General features: G+C 46.4%; 2 protein-coding genes across 5 annotated transcripts in view; one reads left to right on the top strand and one right to left on the bottom strand.

The window, feature by feature from the left end:
* Nucleotides 1-3518, top strand: part of LOC1277779 (G1/S-specific cyclin-E) — a 15621-nt gene extending 12103 nt beyond the window's left edge. The window contains exons 4-7 of the mRNA XM_061654272.1: nt 56-243; nt 310-854; nt 1871-2102; nt 2195-3518. Coding sequence (XP_061510256.1) covers nt 56-243; nt 310-854; nt 1871-2102; nt 2195-2437 — 1208 coding nt within the window. The 3' untranslated portion in view covers nt 2438-3518. The remainder of the gene's footprint in view (nt 1-55; nt 244-309; nt 855-1870; nt 2103-2194) is intronic.
* LOC1277780 (acetylcholinesterase) lies at nt 3505-16893 on the bottom strand. Of its 4 annotated transcripts, none has more exons than XM_061654262.1 (8): nt 16747-16893; nt 11448-12045; nt 10883-11018; nt 9522-9953; nt 8526-9452; nt 8022-8456; nt 7774-7943; nt 3505-7700 (listed from the first exon to the last, which is right to left on the bottom strand). In XM_061654262.1, exons 2-8 carry the CDS (start codon nt 11627-11629, stop codon nt 7061-7063), a joined length of 2922 nt encoding a protein of 973 aa, XP_061510246.1. In that variant the 5' UTR covers nt 11630-12045; nt 16747-16893; the 3' UTR covers nt 3505-7060. The 4 variants fall into 4 exon arrangements, with proteins under 4 accessions (XP_061510246.1, XP_061510245.1, XP_061510248.1 ...); XM_061654261.1 differs by having other exon boundaries at nt 16774-16893; XM_061654264.1 differs by lacking the exon at nt 16747-16893 and adding an exon at nt 15969-16303.

Raw genomic sequence — 16893 nt, 5'->3', positions numbered from 1 at the left:
ACGGGACCATAAATCATTTACCACCACCTTTTTTGGATTTACTTTCTGCACGCAGGTCTACAACCTCGGATGCGTTCGATCCTGATCGACTGGCTGAATGAGGTGTGCGAGGTGTATAAGCTGCACCGGGAAACGTACTTCCTTGCGGTGGACTACATCGATCGGTATCTGAGCCTGAAGAAGGAGCTAAAAAAGAACCACCTTCAGCTGCTCGGTATCACGGCACTGTTTATCGCAGCAAAGGTAAGCTCCTCCACATCGCTAAGTGTGTTCCAAGCAATTGATTCTAATCAATCTCTTACCCATCAGGCGGAAGAAATCTATCCACCAAAAATAGGCGAATTCGCGTACGTAACGGACGGTGCGTGCACCGACGAGGACATACTGCGCGAGGAGCTGCTCATACTGAGTGCGCTCGACTGGAAGATTAACCCGGTCACGGTGATCGGATGGTTGGGGCTGTACATGCAGATCAACGTTACCAGCCGGGATGTGGACGTGCCGGTGCGAAACCTGAAGCGAAAGTCCAACAGTACGGCACACGACACCGCCAGCACACCGTCGCCCAAAAAGCGCAAAATTACGGATGAAAATGCTGACGTCAATAACATACAGCAAGCGGCGGTGACAGTTGGACTGCAGCAGCAGCCCCTGCAGCAGCAGCAGCAGAAACTGTCAAGCAGTAGTACCAGCACGGCCAACAAGACTGATGATGCGTTCGTGTATCCCCAATTTTCCGGCATGGAGTTTGCCCACACTGCTCAGCTGATTGACCTTTGCTCGCTGGACGTTGGGTTTGCCAATTTCAAGTACTCTGTGATTGCAGCCGCTGCCCTCAGTCATACGTTCGATCGGTAAGTGTCATACGTGTTGTTTGTATATTAAGGGAGGGTTGGGTTCGTTTCGAAGCGTGATCGTAATGCGAAACACTTTTATTACTCTTTCCTATTATGCTGACAACATTTGGATTTTTGAAGTGTAAGTTATATGTATGTAACCTGATTATTTCAAAAGCTTTGCGCAGTGCTGCAAAATGTCATAAGAATCACGTGATAATCACAACCGAAAACAATGAACATATCCTAGTCCTAGTAGTAGCTTGATGGTCATTGCTGATACTCAATGCAAGTGAGTCATGACATGCCTGACTGACAAGCTAAGCTTAATGCGATAATCAGCATTTTTCTGGCTCTGAATAGTACTGCCAAATGCCACTGTTTCATTCACCAACACTCAGGACTGAAACGAAACTCATATCAGCACACGTGTACCATAACTGAGATGATCAGAGGTGAGACTCTCAAACAGTTGGTGCGACCATCACATGGTTGGTGACATTTTGTTTAGCACCCAACTCTCTCGAGTCCTCAGTCGGGTCAAATAGAGCGAGAAATAACGCTCATTTTGTTGCTTAGGATCACACGCACGCACCGCATGTGACTACCATGACTATCGTGATGATGATCACCGACAGAAAATGTCACGATCTAGTGACTAACCAACACCAATGTCACCAAGCATGTGATGGTCGCAACTGTTTGAATCTCACCTCTGATCATCACAGTAGATCTCGTGACGCTGACATTATTTTGTTTCAGTCGGAATTCGCCATTATTATGTTATTGACTTTTCGCAGAAGTGATCCCAGTGAAAAAAACGTCATTACAGAGTGACTGACCAAGCGATGGTTGCAAAAAAGTCACGAAGCACAACTGAGTACGTGACGCTGACATGGATTTAGTTTCAGACAGATTGTATTTGACATTAACAGTGACATTTTGTAGCATTGGCCATTACAACCTTTAATATTAAAATGAAACCAGATGGATGAAAAGATGCTAATCTTGCTTTTTTTTCATTATTTTAACAGTAAAACGGCCACCTTTGTCTCGGGACTGCCGTGGGAAGAGATTGCACCGTGCGCCAAATGGATGGAACCGTTCTTCTTGGTGATCTGCGACGAGAATGCGTCCTGCCCGCTCACATTCCTCGAGTCGAACGATCCGATCAAGCACAGCCACGGGTTGAAGCACATCTGCCCGAACCTAGTCTCCGACAGCTCCCACATCATCCAAACGCACACAACCTCGCTGGATATGTTGGTAAGTGGCTTACCCCATTCCCTCTATAACACGTCCCGGTACCACTTTATCTAATCCTTTGCCCGTGTAAATGTGTCTCCCTCTACTCGCAGGATTTGGTTAGCATCAAGATCGAGCAGATGGAATCGTGCACCCGCATGGGACAGTTGGAAGCATCGCCGGCCCCGATCGGCATCATCGAGTCGGAGGACGGCATCCTTACGCCGCCGGCTTCGAACCGCAAATCGCTGGAAACGCTCGGCGGCGTCAGTGGTACGGCCGTATCGAAGGTGGCATCGGAGGCGATCGCCAGCATCATTGCCGACGCGTCCTCCGGCACCTGGAGCCACAGTTAGGAGGAATGTAAATGTAATTTATCTAATTCCTTACCATTTTCCATCCCCCCCCCCCCGTCTCTGCGCCACGTCTGCATATGCAGCACCACAGTGAATGATAAATTATTACTTTTATTATTCTTAATTTACTGCTACAACATCCCATTTACGCGCAAGTTACCGACCGCGTCAGGAACTTACAAAAAAAACGTTATAACGCTCTCGTGCCCTTTTTTAAATGTAAAACAGTGGGGAAAAAGCATAGTGTGAGCCTCCCGTAAGTGAATGAAACGCGATGCACAATTATTATTATTATTATTATTATTAGGATGCTTTTCGTTCGAGAAGATGATGAGGGAATGAAAATAGTCGATCGCCTAGCGATGGTATTGCCCCCAGGTTAACACATTCGCTTCGCGTTACAATTCCCACTAATACTTTAACCAGCACAAACTGCTTCTAACAAGATACCTTCCCCGCTTTGAGAGATGCATCCTTTCTCCAACTAATCGACTAGCAGTCCAAATGCTGTCCCACTGACACTCTAACCCACTTTGCAGCTTGTTTACTAATAAACTAAGGATGTCCCCACGCTCCCATCTCTCTTCCCATTCGCTCGTGCGTTTTGCAAACAATTTTCATTCTTTATTTTCACTTTCTCTACACTTTCGCGGGTTAGGGCTGTTAATGTTTAGCATCGCCTTTCATTCCACGGGAATCACAGCGCGATAGTTTCAAGGCCATTTTATCAGAATTTATCATTCACCACGCCTTTAAAATGGTGGTAATGAGAGTTGTTCGTTTTATTCGTGTTCGGATAAATGGGAGTCAGCCCTTTATTGTTTTTGGTTTGAACATTACGTGAAGAAATAGAACATTTATTTAAGAAAAAAAAAGAAACAGCAGACATGTGATACATACCCTCTCCATATATTGGTAACTTATTCAACCATCAATCAACAATATGACATCAGTACAAATTCGGCGCAACACAGCAGCAGGACGCGCCTCATCCCCAACCGGTGGTGTGTGCTTGTAATTAAGGAAGAAATGTGGAATGTGTAAATAGTGTTATTTAAAAAAAAACAAAAAAAAACAAAAACATCGACAATAATTACCCGCGACAGGTCCGCGGTGTATCAAGGGTTCCGTATAGAACTAGCACAATCCCCCCCGTACGCAGGACTGACGATCCTGTTGTTGGGTACAGCAAGAAAGTGATATATAGTCGCCAAGTCCAAGAGTGATGTACCGGCAGGCCTAGTAGACCGACTTCGGTCATGCCAAACAAGATTAGCAGTCCGATAAGACTTGATTCATCCAACGAAGCAGCCCTACAGAGGAGCATTGGAGTTATTAAGCTTAGTTAAGGTCTCAACAACACGTAGGTGAATAACATTTTAAGGTGTTGTAAAGAACACTTCAACTGTCTCTGATCTACAGTAAGATATGAAAATTTCATCTCAAAACTATCGATTATTCTCTCGATCAATGAGAGAGAGAGCCTGTGAAATATGTATAAAGAACGAGATATAATTAATATTTTACATTAGTTAGTAAAATTTTGAAACTGCACGCGACAAGTCACTATGTCATATATTAGTCCAGAACGATCGATATCATCAGTGTGCTTTAGTATAGTGAACCTACTGTAGCTTCGAGTGTAAATTTGTGTCCGCATAATGTAGTTCAAGTGTACTGAATCACGTATATCAGAGACTTCAGCTACGGAAATGATACGAATGAAGCCAATGGTGCTGAACACCACACAGAGTAATGCAATTGCAGATGTGAAACCCATTTTCCTCAACACAACGAATAAAATAAAAACAAAATGACTGAAATTCAACGGCTCACGAATGGATAGAACCAATAGGGCAATGCTCCCTTTTAACCCCAGGACACACTGTGATACTTTGGCTTCGATGTGCTCAGAAAATGCCCAGAAAAACGACGCAATAAATACCCCCCTAACAGCCAAATGATCATTATAGTTAAGGATCAATGTATCAGAAGAGTATGGAAAGCGCGCACTGCACAGTGGAAAGTAGTGGATACTATTTGGACAGTAACCATACGCTTAACCACAGTTTTTGTATCAGTTTGGCTGGAATGATTTCTTGTATATGTATGTTAAGTGACAGTTTTTGCGCTACTGCAATAACCGATACGCATTTAAAAGTCGATTACTCCAAAATGAACGATTTCATTACTACTTATTACGTTTTATCTTAGTCGTACGATCATTATCCTAATCTTCTAGCATGGTTAATTAAGGTGTGTGTTAGGGCCAATAAGGTATATCTGTCTGTAGTAGTACCTTCCTACAAGTGACGGTGTGGTTATGTAAATGAATAAACAAAATGAATAATATAAAACTGAGAAAACCTTAAAAGGGGTCGAAGCGTTCAAATTGAGTATCTCCTATGGAGAAATTAATGTACAAATGGTTGATAGAGCTGCAGTTCTTCGACAAGACTGTGGTTCTTGTCGTTGATCTGTTCGTTGTAGGAAAGAACCACATGCGTTTGCCCATTCCATTCCATGACACATAGACACCCCTCGGAGGGCATTTCCCTTACCTACGAACGGGGAAGGGTGAAGAGAGGAAGTAGAAAAGAAAAATGCGCCAATTGTAGGCAACATTGAATACAACTTGCGAGAAAGTTAACCGAAGCTTAAAAGCTTTTTTCTACACCTTGTGGATGAAGAAGCTGTGTGTATTATATCTGAACCTTGTCAAGTGATGGGTTTGTTAGGTTGTGCAGTTTGTAAATTTAGAGTAAAATAACGACTTAAGAACTTTTACAGAGCTAGACGAGTGTATAAAGACTGATAAAATCGTACTTTTACAAAATAAAAACAATTAAAAAGACATAACGAAATTCCGCACCTGTGTTGCAGTTTCTTTCACGCAGCTTTTCATTTTATCACATGAAACACATCTTACTGCTTCATTGTTTCGTTCCGTTTTACAATAAAATTTATTCGATCTTTATCCTTCTCTTCTGTCTTATTTTTTTGCCCACAGCATTCCCAAAAGGGAGACCGGTACTTAGCGAAAGTTACGAATTAAAATACGCCGAATGCGAAAGTTACGAATGAACTCGCGCTTGGGATACCCCCTTACTAAACCACTGTGGGTGTGTTTGTGTGTGGCAATCACGTAATACTTAAATGGTAAGTTTGTGTGAAGCGAAACCGAAACTAGCTATGTACAAATTCAACCATTCGCTGGAAAACGCCTTACGAAAACGCCTGCCGCTTATTACTTAAGAACACTTACACGGGATACAACAGTACTAAAGAATAAGGAATGTATTATACGAAGCATGTTGGAGCTGCTTAACAGAAACAAACAAAAAAACACAATAATCATAAAACAAGCAGACGATGAATGGGGGGGGGGGGTAAGTGTGTGTGTATAAAACATTAAAGACGAATAGATACTAATCTTAATAAGGAATGTAAAAAAAGGAGGGAAAACACGGGACTGGATGTGGCTTGATTGGCTGGATTGCCCTGCCTATCTCGCACTATCACCCGGTCCGTGCCTCCCCTCGAAGTACGGATAATATTTGCACAGTTTGGCCCAAAGTAAATGCTAACTGCAACGATCTGTCCAGAAGATCCGAGAAGATCAAGGAAGATGAAGAAGCGCAAGCGCATAGAAAAAATAAAACCCAAGCGAGCTATGATATAACATCGCTTGGCAACTAGGAAACTAACAGTACAGCTACACTAAAGTAAACTACTTAACCTAAAAAAAGGCTTAGCTTTAAACACCACACGTGGGGACAACGACAACAACAACACGTACACAACACAAAAAATGAGCTAATGAACGATGATGATGATGATGATTGGTCACGGTGATGACAAAACTAAACACGGCGTTTGGACGGATACACTGACACGACAACACGAGGATGCATCGATATGTACAGATGAGAACACGCGTAGTACGTAACACATACACTTAGAAGCTAGCTGCTACTACCTAACACTAACACGAAACCTTACATACTAAGGTAGAACACACAAACGGGTTAAGGAGTTCATCGTACAGTGAACCCTCTTTTCACACCGATTTGTGTTTGTTTTGTGCGTCAAAAGACATTATCGGCTACGAAGGGATGTACTTCTATTGTTACTACTCCCCTTCACTTAAAACTCCAAAGGCACTTTGTGCCAGTCGGTTTCGTTAAACGCTTTGTTGGGACGTAGGGGAGCGGGGGGGATAACACAATCTATTGTAGATCTTTAACATCCCACATTACTTTTGCTAAAACTTACCTACTCAGCTCTACTAGTACGATTGCCCGAAACTGATTAATATACTTAAACTACTTAAACAACGGGTTTTGCGGCGCTAAACCGAAGACGCATGACGCACACCCACTTACAGGACAGAGTTGCTCTTGCAAACGCAACTCCCTGAAGGATGCGGTGCGCCTCTGCTCGGTGCGCCGCTATTCTGTTAAAACCATAATGTGATGGGGCTGTGTAGCAGTACTTATAAAAGCCAGTTCCATGTTGTACTCAACAAAAACACGACATTTTTGTGAATGGAAGTGACAAAAAAATGGGGGAAACAAAACAAAAAAAAGGTTAAAATCAAAACATAAAATACTCTCTTACACACTAAACCGCCGTCTGTGGAATTCCCTCGATCAGGTTCGTTCTGCTGGCATTGTTGCTCTTCATACCTCCGCCACGGCTCGATGGAACGGGCGTGATTTGCTGCGATCGCCCCAGCACACTGCCAGCCATGGTCGAGGTTTCACTCATCGGTGACGTTGCACCGCCAAGATCACGCTGCGATCGGGCCAACTCTGCCTGGGACATCTGGTTCGCCAGCAGGTTCTTCGAGTCGGAACGCGCGAACTTGCCATTGCGCTGGATCGTATCGGACGGTACCGTGTCCGAACCGGCGTACTTGATGTTCCGATCGAAGTTGGACTCCTTCGACAGTGGTGGCGGTGAGATGGAGGACGATTCCTTCATCGAGATGGCACTGCGTAGCGAACTTTGGCTGCCGGTAAGTCCACTCTTCCCCGTTACCTGCGTCATGCCGAGACTGCTCGGCGACCGGATGGAACCGCCGCCGCCGTCCGGTGGCATCTTGCTGTACTTGGACGGGGAGTCCCGGTACTCGTAGATGTTGCCGGACTGGCCGCGCAGTGGCTGCGCTTGGAGCATGTTGTTCTCCATCACCGTGTCCCGCTCGGACTCGGGATTGTCCATGCCGAAGACGGCTTCGTCGTAGAGGCGATCAGATTCTCTGCAAAGATCGGAAGAATCGTCGTCAGAAGGAGGATCCTCAAAAGAAGTTGTCGGACTCCCGCCGAACTTACCGTTTTGCGCTGCGCCACATCATACAGCATATTACGACGAGCACCATCAGTATGAGACAGGCCGCGGCCAAGCTCCAGAACGCGATCTGCAACGGTTCCTTCGGCTCCCACCAGAACTCCGTCGTTGGTGGATAGGTAGGTATCAGCACACCGACCACTGTTGGTAAATACTGGACGAAAGAATAACAAAAATCTCATTAAAGATCACATTCTAGGTAGCTCCCCAGACATCACATCATCACACTTACCTCCATCCAAAAGGCACTCTCCGTCTGCCGGTAGTTCATCATGATCGTCGAGTTGTAGGTCGTGTTTAGGTTGAGATACTTCAGCTCTCCATTGCGCGCCTTCTCAAAGTACAAACCAAGCACCTGCGTTGGCGTTGGATTACCATGCCGCGCAAAGTCCGAGTACGTCTTCATGAAGAAGTGGCTCATGTTGCGATCGTTGTCCGTCCACATCAGCCGATCGAAGCGCTCACGCCTCGGGAAGAACTCCACATCCATGAACGGTGCACCGGCGAGTAGGTAATGCTCGATGTCGTGCGGAACCTTACACCATTCGGCCAACTTCAGACCCTCGATCGTGGTGTTCATCACGTAGCTGTACACCGGAACGTTCTGTTCGACGAGCAGCTTGATCAGCTTGTCCGTCGGTGCCCGATACAGGAAGTCCGAAAGGAGCTGTAGGATGATAATAATGTGTCATTAGAGAAGCTGAACCTTCCGCGCAATCCGCTCTCTGCTACTCACATTAATGTATTGCTCCCTGATGAAGGTGGTGTTCTTCGGATCCGGCCAGTACGTGTACATGTACTTGATCGCCTCGTACGTCCCGTTCAAATTCAGCGTGTAATTGTACCTCAGCACCAGCTCGCGCACCTTCTGATCGAAGAACCGCTCATCGACCTCAAAGTACGGCGCCAGCGACTTGTTCCCCGTAATCACAAACGCCGCCTCCTGCAGCGTCACGCCGCTCATGTAATGCAGCCCGCGGTTAAAATGCCTCCGCCGGATCAAACTTTCCGGCGTTTCCGCCAGAAAGTGCCAATCGCGCTCGCTCCATCCCTCGTACCAGCTATCCCCCGGGAAGGTGAAATTGTTCTCCAACACCGGACCCCACGGGAACAGCCCAACGTGGGGCGGGAACTCCGCATTGCCCAGCTCGTACGAACTGCGCCCGTTGCGCATACAGTTCACCATCTTCCAGGACGTCTCGATCGAGCAGCCCACGTTCTGGGCAAACACGCGGCTCGTATTCTGCGCTCGCCACTTGTCCACGATCAGCGCCCAGTCGGCCAGGGCCGAACCGGACTGCCCGATGACGCGCGTCACAATGTCCTTCGTTTGCGGTGCCACCATCAACAGTCCGGCGGAGGCACCACCGGCCCCAGGGCCGAACAGTGTGATCGAGTTACGGTCACCGTTGAACGATTCAATGTTTTCGTACACCCACCGGACGGCCATAATCTGGTCGAGGATGCCATAGTTGCCCGGAGAGTTTTCGTCCCCGGTTGAGAGGAACCCGAGCGCTCCGAGGCGGTAGTTGAAGGTGACGACCACCACATCGTAGAACGCGGCCAGCATATGCCCCGGGAAGGTGTTGGAAGCACCGCGCACAAACTCACCACCGTGGATGTAGATCATGACCGGGTAGCGTTGAGCGACTCCTGCTTGTGTCTGTAAGTAGGAGGATTTGCTGGAATGAAGAAGTTCCCTCAGAAAAGACATTCCCACAGAGCAACTTACATTAGGCGAAAAGATGTTCAAGTACAGACAGTCTTCGTCCATATCGCGGATACCTTTCGTAGCGCCCGTATACTGTACCGGCTGCGGACAGGCCGGGCCATAATCGACCGCCTGCACCAGCTGCCAGCCCCGATGTTGACGCGGTGGCTTAAACCGTCCCTCGTGGGTCGGTGGCAGTGCGTACGGGATGCCCAGAAAGGTGGAACACTTGCCCATGATGCGATCGACGTTGCTGTGCCACGGGCGGTACAGGTTCTTCGGGTCCGGATTGTCGTACAGATACACCATGAAGCCCTGCACCTGACCGTAGTTGGTCGTCACGAACACGTCCCGCTCGAGCTGCATCGAATCGCGGCGCAGCTTACCCTGAAGATCTTCCCGCCAACCGCCGAGCACACCGGGGAACGGTGTCTGGGCGAGCGTTGGATTGGTCTGTAGAGAGAGAGAGAAGAGAGAAAAAAGAGTTGAATTATAGATAAATAATGCAAAATGAATATAAGGAAACAAGAACACAAATTCAAGAAAATGCCTGAAAGTCAAGAATAGCATCGAAGTCGATCTAGGGCGTCGGCAAGATCGCAGCAACGGAAATCCGCTCTCACACACATGGTGGCACCAATTTCGCTTTCAAAGATGCATCCCCGAAGAACACTTAATCGTTTGCAGATACTTAGTGTGCGAGGAATGCAAACCTCAACGATCAACGATCAAGAGATCGTAACGTGTCGATAATTACGGCCGAGCGGATAGAGGACAGCGGCAGTGTCTAACGACTTCACAACGAGACTCATTTATAAAGCAAAGAACAAGGTTACTACACCCCCCGTAACACCCTACAAGGGGCAGACGTTTGAAAGGGAAAACCACCACCCTGATCTCAGTTAACTTGGTTCATTATTCATGTGCAATGTAATCCCCACACTGATGCAGAAAAAGAGTGCATCCATGTGTGGGGCGGGCGTCCGTTTCCTTCCGTCCGTCCCACCGAACCAGTGAACAGGCTAGCAGCGGTGGTGAATGTTTTCTCTTTCATTCATCATTGTTTTGATGTTGATGCTAGCTAGCCACCTCAATCAAAGCCGACAGCATGGGTGTTCGCGTGATCGTGCGGCAGGGAGGGGAGCGAGCGGAGTATAATCTGGGTCAGCTGGTGTTGTGGTGTTGCATTACCTCAGCGTGGAAAGCAAAACAAACCCGATCGTTGTTATGATAGCGCGGCGGTTGTGAGGAAGTGATTCACTGCAGAAAAGGTGGACAGCATGTGTGTTTCATTAACTTTGAAGATAATTCGTTGACAAGTGTTTTCAATTCGGTATGTCAAATGAGCTTCTTGAAGATGGCGGTTTTGAAAGGGTTCTTACCGGATCATACTTGAAGCGATCGTCTCCTAGGCCGGTGTTGCTCGGGTACTGCCCCGGAAGGCTCTGTCCCGGGTACTGTTGACCGTATCCGTTCGGTTGATAGTATCCATACCTTCGATTGTTGAATGTGTATGTCCTGTAGGGGCAAAGAAACGGGAGATTGAATTTAGAAAGTGATTCATTTCGATGTCTTCAGTGGAACGACGTTATTGTCTAGCTGGTTCTAGTGAAATCCATTAAACTGATTGCGATTTAAATTTGGAGCACAAATTTGCCAATTCACATGCTCCCCTTGACTCAGCGCAATGACTCCATATCCTATTTAATTTACTTGTAACTTCCACTCTGCTCCGCGAACGTTTGCAACACTGACTAATGGTTCGTTTTTAACATCCAAACTTCTAAACTAATTCCCAGCACGAACGTGACTCTTCACGCGAAGCTAAACTCTCCAAAGTAACTAACTCCACACTCCATCATATTATCGTTCCAGACTGTTGGCACGCAATCACGCGAACTAAGCACGTAAAACACCAGTAACACCAGCACCACCATCACCACTTACCGATACTCTGGATCGCCCGGGTTGGGAATTTTGTAGTTAAAGTCACCTTCCCGCGAGTACCATCGGGGATCACGCGTCGTGTAGTACTGGCCGTCGCACACACCGACCAGCGACGCGACCCCGACGATCACCACCAGCAGGAGGAGCGATGCATGATGATGATGCTCCCGGGACAGCGTCATCGGGACTCATCGACGGTTGCCGCTGGTTGGCACGTTTTCTACTCCTCCGTAAACTCGGTTCGCACTGTTTCACTCTCACACCGTTGTCTCTCTCTCTCTCTTCCACACAGTTTGTTTTGCTTCTGCCCAATGGAGGAGGTTCGTCACCTGTCGTCGGCCGTCGTCACCGCGGCGAGACACGAACCTCAATTAGGCAGTCGGAGTACTTACGGGCGCTACGTCATCAGTTGTAATCGGTGCGTCTCATCATCGAGCTGGAATATTATGTCACAAAGAGAGCGCCCCCGTAAAACAAAGACACGAATTCCCAATGGCTGTCTGGCAAAACGGGTAATGTTTACACCCTTTTTTTTTGTTAATCACTTCTGTCTCACTGTGTTTACTGTTTTAGGGTACGATCGGTGCGGCGCACTCCACTGTGGAAATTGAAAGAAGAGAAGAATTGAATGAGTAACCATGCCCTTACACCAATTGCAATTGTGTCTCAGTACGATCGATTCTACGATCAAGCACCACGCCACACGCCCTAATTGAGGTCTTTGCGCGCTCATGTGTGTGTGATTGTGGATATAACGGGGCCAAGAAGGGTAAGGTTAGGTTTAAATGAAATTAGAGACGGTTGCTGAGCTGACTCAACACCAAACTGCCGCGCGCCGTCTTTTGCCGGTTTAACGATGACGATTTATTAATTGGGTCGTGACATCGTGTCCGCTGGGTGCTCGTGGGGCTGTTGGGAAATCTTCCCGAGAAGTGACACCGCAAACTCAGACTCAGTTAATTTAATTGATCCCAACCATTTGCTAAGGTTAGCGGCGGGAATTGCAGCTGACCGACCGGGCCGGCAAGCCATTGCGTGTTAAATTGTGCTGGTCATTTCTGTTCATTCATTCAGAAAATGTGTGTTCGAAGCGCTAATTATACACTCTTTTTGGTTGAGCGTTCAAAAAATGCGGAATTAGAGAAGGATGAAGACGTTTCTCAGGTTGGCATTCCAAATTCAATCCGATCGGGGTGACGGGATCTTCGTTTTCTCGATCTTCCCACACTATTAATCCCATCCCGAAAGGTTCACCTGAAAGGTACGATGATTTTCCCAACATTACGTGCTCGCTTTTTCTCACAGATTTCTGTGGGGAGAAGGCATTACGGTACGGGGCAATGGTTTGTGATTCACATCTTGATGATAATACGATCAACCTGGTCTGGCTGGATTAGTTTGCGGTTTTTGATTGGTGGTTGGTGAGCTAGCTGGACCGTAAATTGGTTTAAATCCGTTCATCTATTCCACGCTGTGGGATTGTTCAAGCTGTTCAACCTCTGGAGAAGATTCAATTTCAACCTTTTCATGGTGAGATGCACACTGACCGCTCTCAACAGCGCTGAACGTGAGCCCACACATTAATCCACATTAATCAAATAATCGACAAAAACTACCCTTCAATGCCCTCACACCAAAGGGTAGCATAAAACGGGTCAAGTGTAAGCAACATTACTGCATGAATCAGCTCCATCCAGCCTTACTTAGCCCTGCCGCACTGTCACACAAAATTTCGTAAATCGATATCAAACTGATAATAAGGGTGCGAGGTTCCTGCAAAGATAAGAAGGCACTTCGTAACCTTCAGGCCTTCAGGTACTGAAATCTTAACGTGGATGATAAAGGGTTCGCTGTTCAGTGGTGTGTAAGGTGGCACTTTTGTCAGGCACGGCTAGTCAGACGGGGCAGCATGATAAGCGGTCAGCGGATGGCCCTTTACCGTAGGTTTGTGTTTGAGCAAGCAATTCGTGTGCTTGGAGGCTCTTCAATACGAAACGGTGTTATTATTTCGTGTACCACATGGCCAATGAAATGGTGTGTTGCATTGCATTGCGTACGACACCGGAGCACCGATTGGTGTCATGCTTTTCGGTGGCAGAACGCTGGCCGAAATGGGGACAAACCTCCCGGGGGACAGTAAATATTTGGTGAGGAAGTGGTTGTGGTTGTTCGGTGTGTGGAGTAAATGTTTGCAAAAAAAAGCCAAGCATTAATGTTTGCGAATGATGGTGACGGTCAGTGGCACTTCCGCCTTTCACGCTGGATGCTTGTTCTGTTATTATTATACACACAAAAAAGGGGAAAAAATGTTAGCATATTATTATTGAAACAGGCCAGTGTCAGATTCGGCAAAGAAAAAGGGAAAATAAATAACTCGTTAACTGAGTTAACTGAGACAATATCAATACATTTGGTTGGAATCTTATAGCGTCCTCGGTACGCTATAGGAATCTTATGGGAATGACTTAAAAACAGAAATTCTAAGTAGAAAACTACAACACAATGGATTCCACCGTAAAACCACCCTTAAAATCATGCAGGAACCACATACCACACCTTTTTTTTTCTTCTGCGGTGCAACTCATCGATTCATTAGCGTGAAAGCTTTCCAATTGCCCTTACTCGCCCTTACCTCAAACACGGGCTGAGTGTGAAAAGGACAAGACCCCGTTTGCTGGACGGAAAGAATAACATCAACAACCAAAAAAAAAAAAATCCCATGCAGAGCCAAAATGGATCCATTTTAGGGTGCGAAGAAAAAAAAGAAAGAAAAATAACAACGTACAAATTGAACTGGCAAATAACAACTAGCACCAAAAAATCGGTGAAGGAACGGTAATGTTTTTGATGCCCAACATGAGCAGCATATAAGTTTAGCTTTAGCGAACATTAGAAAACCTGAGAAGGTCTAACAGGAAGAAAGACGTGCACTTAGTTCTTTCTGAAAATTGAGAAGTAGATGAAAGAGAGAATAGAAAGCATAAGAAAAAAAGAACAACAACCAGAGAACGCCAAAAAGCCAAAAGTGAGGGTGAAAATTAAACACAGAACATGAGAAAAAGAAGCAGAAAAAACGCGCAAATGAATGGTCCAAAAAGGTACAGCGCACCGGTAAAAAGCGGGGTATGAAAGAAGGGGGATGAAATAATATGCTACAGTGAGTAAAAAAAAAAGCACACACAGTATGCAACACACACACACACCCTCGCCAGTACAACAAGAGGCCGGTTGTTGGATCAGTGTTGCCCAAAAAAACGTATGTTTATCTTGTCTGTCCGATCCTGAGGCACAGTGGCGTGTAACGGACGCAAACGCTCGGGCGTACCTGCGTTGGCGTTGGTTGCGATCAAGCAAAGAAGACGAAGAGGAAACGGTAACATAATGTAAGCTACTCATTTTTTTTGTTACTTGTCTAAAGACCCTGGCGTACCGGCTCGATAAACATAAAAAGAAGAATGCACACAACAAACGGTAGAAAGAACCACCGAAAGAGAGCATAAAGCAGGTTCTTTCTGCTGGTGTGTGTGTGTGTGTAGCTATGCTACCTTTTTCCCCAGACGTCTACTTCGATCAGCAATGCTTGGATGATTTTCATCGCGATCTTTGCATTTGTATGGCTCTTCATCCTCTCCCTTTTTCTCCCATTATTTTCGGGAATTGACTTCTTGACCGCAAAAGCGTTTGTCCGCGCGTGTGGGGTGTTGTGCACCATACACACACACACACACAAAGACATAGAAATAAGGGTGAATCTAAGTCGTAGTGAAGGTGTGGCAGAGTGGTGGTAGAGGGTGGTTAGGAGAGCATTAAAAGTCCCAAGATCTGGTCAAACAGGTTTTTTTTTGTGTAAGTCGATCGTAACGTATTCGGTGTGTGTGTGTGAGAGACTTCTGTGAGGTAGTATTAGTTACATGGGGTGTATGATCGTGGAGTTCCATACGAAGGGGGAAAGGGTGACTTCCAGCGTCTTTCTCTCGTTGCAAACGCTTCCCTTTTTTCAATGCAGAGAGCGCTACGGGGACGGATTTAGCTAAACTTCAACGCTGGTATAGAAGAGGAAAGTTGCCCCCGCCTCACTTATTTGGACGACGGAGAAATTGGTGCGTTGTTTGATGCGTGACGTAACTGTTCAACTGTTGTGTGCGTCTCCCAGTTAGTCGTACAATCACACAATCTAGTAGGTGCACAGTCCTCTTCAAAACAACACCTTCTTCCGTTTGTACCTTTGGCGTTACCATGGAAATGGTTTGTGGTTGCATTTTTCACCTCTCTGTGCCATCGCACATCAGCGACGGAGATTGTGATCACTTGATGGGTTACACTCGTCACACACACACATGCATACACTAACGCGCACTAACCGTGACAGACAAGCATTTTCAGCGGAATGGCTTTTCTGTGCATAGATTAGGAAAGGGCTAGTGAACGATATTATTGTGCTGGAACAATGAACTTTACGCACGGACGGTGGAAATTGTTGTGTCACGGCGGGAGTTTTCTTTTGGGGCGGGGAACACTCACACTGTGATGCGGAGGGTGCATAAGGGTGTACACACTTTACTGATTGTAACTACACGCCACGACTACTACAGCCACAAACCAGCAGCATGATTCACCTGTGAACACCCTTTTCCCGTTTCCCTGTCACACACATACACAATATGGCGATTTTTTTTGAGGAGCAAAACGATCGATTTTCCACTGAACCCATTGCGAATCGCCGTTTATCTCATCTCTCTGTTGTTATCTCACGCAAGTGCGCTGTTATCACTTTCGATAGGGGTCGGTGGTTCGTCGTCGTCGTCGTTGTCTGGCGTTAGCACCTGGGGCGCGTCGTACGTTCGCACACCTCAAACGCATAAAATACATTTAAACAGCACACACACACACTCACACAACAGAGACAAAGCGAAACAACCCCCTTCTCCCCCCAAAAGGTCTTAACGGGTGTGTGTGAGTGTGTGCGATCGTGTGATGGTAGTGGAGAGCTGTTTGTTACTTGTTTTTCTCCACCTTTTGGCCCCCATGATGAGCCCGCCATGATGAACATCAACCAGTTAAACCCTTCTTATTTCATTTAAATGAATTTCACTCTTGTTTTTTTGTGTTTTTCATTAAGTTTTACTATTAAACTCTCGCTTACACACCGTTGTAATCTACCTCCCCCCCATAACCCTACTTTTGTGGCAATCATTTCACAATCTCTTAGTCACTTCTCTTCATTTCACACAATTCCACACACACACACACCTTTCTGAAACATTATTAAACCCAATTTTTTTCAAATGTTATCACACACCTTGCGAACATTTCTACGCAACTTTACCTCTCGCACAACAAGCGCGCGTGACAAACGGGCGGGTCTCCGACAGAAACTGCAGCGCCCTTTGCGCGAACCAAAGGCGACGTGCTCACTCCTACACTATTGTTTGTACAATGTGCGTGC

The sequence above is a fragment of the Anopheles gambiae genome, chromosome 3 (genome assembly GCF_943734735.2).
Source record: "Anopheles gambiae chromosome 3, idAnoGambNW_F1_1, whole genome shotgun sequence".
In the NCBI taxonomy this organism is placed as follows: domain Eukaryota; kingdom Metazoa; phylum Arthropoda; class Insecta; order Diptera; family Culicidae; genus Anopheles; species Anopheles gambiae.
The sequence above is the reverse complement of the archived record's forward strand: the minus strand, read 5'-3'. Positions and strand labels throughout refer to the sequence as shown.